General features: G+C 39.5%; 1 protein-coding gene across 1 annotated transcript; it reads left to right on the top strand.

The window, feature by feature from the left end:
• Positions 1–879: 879 nt before the first annotated feature.
• On the top strand, positions 880–4,232 carry LOC147761014 (uncharacterized). The gene is made up of 2 exons (XM_087016273.1): positions 880–2,033; positions 3,074–4,232. Exons 1-2 carry the CDS (start codon positions 1,147–1,149, stop codon positions 3,183–3,185), a joined length of 999 nt encoding a protein of 332 aa, XP_086872399.1. The 5' UTR covers positions 880–1,146; the 3' UTR covers positions 3,186–4,232.
• Positions 4,233–6,328: the final 2,096 nt, after the last annotated feature.

The raw sequence follows: 6,328 nt of genomic DNA on the forward strand, positions 1-6,328 counted from the left end.
GATGACAGGAGCGTTTCACGACGAAAGGCGGGAACCAGATAAAACTCATTTAATAATTCTCATTTAATATTCATGTGACGTCATTAATGTCATCAATGGAAATTTCTACTGTGTACGCTAAGTCATTGGGCCGAATCTGAATGGAAAAACGAAGCTACACGCTAGCTGTGCGCTGTCGCTGTACATGACATGTAGTGCGTTTCTGAAAGAATCGAACAGGATTGGGTCAAAACATGTGTGATTACACGCTCAGATAACAGGATTTCCTTACACCTTGTTGTTTAATGAAAGCAGAGCGAATTTTAGGTATTTTTTTTTTTAATCCCGAAACTGAACTATTTGTATAGTTCGCGTATATGGGAGATCATACGTTGTACTAAAGTTGAAAACGGAAAAGATGGTAACGCACAATAACCCGTTTTCTTCACACATCAAAATTTGCGACGAAGAACAATTTCTTGTATTTCTCTAATGTGTGTGCTGTGCTGGTAAATGATCCCTGAGATGACCAATTAACATGACAATACTATTCTGAGAGCTTTCTTTTCCATAATGTACAGCTGCAAAACAGACTGGTATGTCTGTGTCCTAGATTTAAGCGCTGTCTGAGTGTCATTTTACGTACAGAAGACAAAACGACGACGGCAGTTAATACTGTGAATACCTTCGTGACAGTGAAACGTGCTGGCAATGCCATGGTAACGTAAAACGTAATACCAATTCATTAAAATCTTTTTTTGATCACGTTTCGTTTTCTTTTCTTAATAATGCAATCCTTAAACAGCCATGCTGTGTCAGCTTTACCATATAAATATCAATTATTTCGCTTGAGTGAGAGCTAGCATGTTGCTATGAATATTTTTCTATTTTTTTTTTTTTTAATATTGGCAATATAATGTAAGATTGACGTAGGACTCTTGCAGTTCAAATTAAAGCATTACCTTTTTAGACATTCTAGATTGACGCCGAAATATGCAAATGACACTGTCGCAGGAATAAAGCCAAGACGAGGCTGTGACGACTATTGGTGGTCAGGATTGGTTCTGAGACAATTACGCACGTGTTAATTGCCCACGCGTTTGAGCTGCGTGATTTACACGTTACTTCATAAAAGTAATTCCTCTTGTCGCCCCACAGACAACGAAAATGTCTGCTGCCACAAACGTGTCTCATGGGTCTATCAATCGAACTTTCAATTCCACCGTGGTTCCAGATGACGACCAAAATTTACCAGAGGTTCTGCGTGGCATCAATTGTACCGTGCTTTTATTCGTCGTCGTTTTCGGCATTCTGATGAACACAGCTATCGTTCTGACCATAGGACTGAAAAGCGCGTTCAGGACGCCAACCAACACCCTGGTTGCGTGGTCATCTCTGATGGACGCTGCACACTGCCTTTTTTCGTCTTCGCTGTACCTAAAAAAACACATTAATGACTATTCCGGACTTACAGAGGATGAATGTCAAATTTTGGTATCGGCTTCATATTTCACCAACATTACCAACAGTTGTGTATTTGGCGCATTGGCGCTCGTGCGGCTCATTCAGTTCAGGTGCCTTTGGAACAAGCCGCCATACAAGGTATTCACGTTTGGCAGTATTGTAGTTTGCACTACAATGGGGCTTTTGTTCGGGGTGGCATCGGCGTTCACCCCGACCTCATCATACTACATGTGCCTGAATGACGATCGGCAGTTTTTAGCGAAAACGGATGAAGACATCCTCACGACCCATTTCTGCCCACCGTTGTATGGGGTTCTCTTCGTCCTCATCGTCGTATCGTATTCGGGCATCTATGCCACTGTCAGGAAGACAAGGACCAACCAAGTTGCTCCTTTCGAAGATCCGGGGCCGCTGCCGCAACCCCAGGGAGCACCAGCCGACGAGACCGCGTCACCACCGCGATACGACATCCTGGCAGCCAAGACGCTGTTTTATCTTTTACTTGTCTGGATGATGTTGTACACTCCGTTGCTGGTTTTTGCTCTGTATAAATCCAAGCACGGGATGACTCCGCAGTTGATTCATATCAGGCAAGTATAGAAATAACGTGGCATGACTGGCGCCCTTTGTGTGAAAAATGCGTCGCTCCTTTCAGGTTGCATGTTTGCCTAATAGTAAGCCATGTAATTTAAAGAGAGATTCGCCTTGATACAAAGCTATGGCCTATGACCTTGCGATGCCTCTGACTAGTGTCCGCTTAACTGCAACGGCATTGGAGTGTGTGTGTGTGTGTGTGTGTGTGTGTGTGTGTGTGTGTGTGTGTGTTTTGGAGGGGGAGGGGGGTACATATATATTGTAATATTGTGAGAAAACGTGTTAGACTGGGTTCCCATACATAGATCGATCTAAGAGGATCGATGCAACTCCTAGGGGTTTCTCGCTAAATTGCTTTCAGCTTAAGCGGCTTACATGTCTGGCACGCATACTGAAGCTGCTAAACGATAATTATATAATTACCCCCTAACAGCTTCAGTAGTCGTGACAGACATCTAAGCCAGTTAAGTTGATTGCAATTTAGCGATTGATTGCAATTTCCTCTCGGAGATAGATCGATCCACAGTTAGTACGACAGGGTCTGGGAATGGTCCCTGATATGTTTAGTTTATAGATAAGAAGTGCAGAGTTAACTCGTACCGAAGGTGCTACCCTCGTAGTTACCATAAACGATGTGAAGTTATGAAGACAGAATAAATGAATTAGCTATGGAACCACGGAGGACACACAGAAATCCAACTTATTCTGGTTATGCATAATAACGTTATGAACAGTTTCCGCAAATTAACAATAACAAGAATGTCATGTTATGATGGGAGCCTTTCACCTTCTCGATTATATAAAATGTATCGATTTTCATCATAAAAAGTCTAACGCATTCTAGGATAATGATGACATCTTAGCACTGTGAATGTAAGAGAAAAACATACTTTTAAAAGAGCGTATTTGTGCTTAGTATAACTATAATTGTCAGATTCATGATCATTTTTCTTTCACTGCATGTTCAAAAGAAGCCGTTAAACAAGAAAAGCAAGTGTTATAGGCCTATTCATTGTTTACCATTTTATATTTACAGGTCATTTTTTGTGTGCTTAAACAGCATTGGAACAGTGGTTAATCCGGTAATTTACTGGTACAGATCCAGCGAATTCAGAGAGGCCACCATGAAAACTCTCTGTCTTCTTTAATTTACCTATCATTCTGATTAACATAACAAGGTTGTTCAAAGGCCATTTTTTAGTGAAGCATTTGTATTTTGACTGCTGTTGAGTTCAATGGGCCCGACAATCTGCAGTGCATCTTGTTTGTACAAATATAGGTCTAAGCATCTAAACTGGCGATTAACTATTGATGCGTTTGCACGGTTGGTACACACAGACGCAACACAACTGTGGCGTGATTGCGCTCCTGCCGTTCACACCTAACACAATGTTGATAACCCCAAATAGCTGCGGAAAGAGCTGCTGTAGCTGTCCGATGCTCTGGAACCAGAGGCAATGAACACCTAAAACAATGTGGATGTTTGTAAATAGCTGCGGGTTTAACTCAGTGAGCTGCTGTTGTTGTGCGGTGAGCACCCGGATGTGCCAGCAGTCAATCACACCTACCACAATCAAAAAACGCAATTACAAAATGGAAATGTAGTCACTCGATTACAACTACAGCATTATGGGCACTTACCGTGAAGATTTCAAGTGGCAATTTTGTATATTGATAAAGGTGTAATTGTTCATGACGTCAGCAGCTGACAAGGAGGGTTAATTACTGATTTGCAGGGGGCCTGTAATCTACGGTGAATGTTAAATGTTTGCAGGCATTGTGTTTCGGAGATTACTGGAAACTCACCACTGTATTTTCAGCACGCTTCTGTCGTTTGATATTTGTGACGTCTGGTAATAAAGGGGTTGGCAGAATCCCAGCTAAATCTGTAAACTACTTTCGTCTGCAATTACGTGGGTAATCAGCATTTTGATATCTTTCATTACAGCAATAATTTTAGTGACAAAACAGAGAAATACGTTAATGGCTCAAGCAATATGACCAATCCGATTAAATTATTCTCTAAAATGTTTTTTTTTCTTGGCCCGAACATTTAGCACAGACGTTATTCTCACGGGACTGTAATTTTTGTTGCCATTTGATGTTGTTTTCATTCATTATTTTAACTACTAAATGAAAACTGTCTACATGGAAATTAAGCACGAATATTCAAATAAATGGAAACAAAATGTTGTGGTTTCAAAACGTTTTATCTCGATAATTATACACACCTGTATTGTCAGTTTATATAGGGGCATTTTTTCCTATAGGTGGGTTACATGGGGGGGGGGGGGAGTGAATCATTAAAACACTACTCCACTGAAGTTCAACTAATCGGAGTTAACTGCAGCCTCTGCTCACTTAGACCATTTATTTAACTCATTTTTAATCTGTCTTACTATCTATCTACGTATCTTTTTGTTTATGTACTGCCAGCGCGTGTGATATATTCCGTTAATGATAAGCAATCAATGAACTCATTTCGGGTACTTAGAAGTTGTCAACCTAAACCTATTCCCTTGTATCACCTATAGTACAGACATCAAAGGCCACGAGCACACTGGGCGACGAATTAGACAAGCACTCTGTGCGACTCATTACTTAAAATCAACCAGAAAGAGGAAATCCCGCTCCCACCGGTCAGTTATATGAAAAAGGTAATTTCCACAGTACAAGCGCCGTTTGTCCGGGTGGATTTGGCCGTGGCAAGAATTCAATGATGTTTGTGTCGTTCATCTGTGGTCGTTTAATTATGAGAGCAAAGTGCGTGTGTGTGTGTGTGTGTGTGTGTGTGTGTGTGTGCGAGAGAGAGAGAGAGAGAGAGAGAGAGAGAGAGAGAGAGGAGAGAGGTAGTAAAATACAAGGAGGGGTATTGAGAGACAAAAGGAATGGAAGGCATGTATCGCAGTCATTTCCTATAGTGCTGTGAAATCCAAGGGACAAGTTTGACATTAGACAGCACTTAACTCATTAGGCTGAAACAATCATCAATGATTCCCTTCAGAAAACAATAGCTTTAAATTACCAGCGTCAATCATTAATTTCGTGCGTTTTCATTTTCCCCACAACAAATGAACGGCTCTATTCAAATAAAATCTTTTTTTTTTTTTTTTTTTTTTTTTTTTTTGCGCAGACAATTTTCCAGCCTCAGAGGTAGACCCAGAACAAATATAAATAAATAAATAAATAGGACTTTCAACTCTCACCTTCCTCAGAAATCTGCGTAAATGTATCGAACAGTGTCTTCGTAGAACTCTGTCTTAAAACTGTTAAAGGAAAGAAAAATAAATACCTTCTTGGAAATATCAACATATTTCCTTTAATCACCAAGTTTAATGCTTTCTAAAGCTCTAACTGTAGGAACATGAATATAACTATCTAGCTACTATAAAGGGACCTCAACAGAAATTTATACATTTGTTTATTATTTTTTTGCATGATATCTATAATAGGGCATTTTATGGTATACGAAACAAGTTTATGTGGGATTCTTGGTACCCCTTTCCTCTGTTTTGAGAAATTGGGGGGGGGGGGATAAATTGTTGCAGCTTATTTGGAATAAGTTTTCCAATTACAGCATGGATTTACAAAATTGCTATAGAAACTCTTATAATTTTGAATCAAATGTTGGAAACGAAAAAGCGAATAATTTCAGTCGTCTTGATATATTTGCTATGCGTTAAGTCAAGAGTGGTAAAGACATGCCCATTGACGGACGTTAAAATCAATCCCTTTGTTTCAGTGGAATTAAAGGGATCTATTGGCGCAGTTGATTTAGCAAGAGTAATTGGACATATGTCCTTTTCACCGGTATGAGTATTCCTTGTAGATACGTAATTATATAAGTTGGTCAAAATGATTGACGCGGTAATTTGACATAAATAGTTTCATTATCTTTTCACAGTTAGATCGACGTTTTTTTTTTTAAATATGAAATGATAAATGATAAACTGAAGTTCAAACGCAATCCTACTGTCAGAATTCTAACTTTGTAGCATGTGTTTGAGCATTTCACACGGGGAAATCCAGGTGTATATTTTCAGGGATTTATACACTAAAATTTTGTTCTCAAATAAATAAAGACAAAGTTTTTGAATATGATAACTTTATAGGCTGATTATGGACAGAATATGCTATCTTTATGAGCTGGACATGGTTACTTTCTGGGCTAGAGACTTACTTTTTTTGGGCGAATATGGTTACTTCTTGGACTGGATATTGGTAACTTAATGTGGTGAATATGGTACCATTATGGGTGGAATATGGTAACTTATGGGCTGGATGTGAAAGC

This window comes from Lingula anatina, chromosome 6 (genome assembly GCF_051362555.1).
Source record: "Lingula anatina isolate TDL-2025a chromosome 6, LinAna3.0, whole genome shotgun sequence".
In the NCBI taxonomy this organism is placed as follows: Eukaryota; Metazoa; Brachiopoda; class Lingulata; order Lingulida; family Lingulidae; genus Lingula; species Lingula anatina.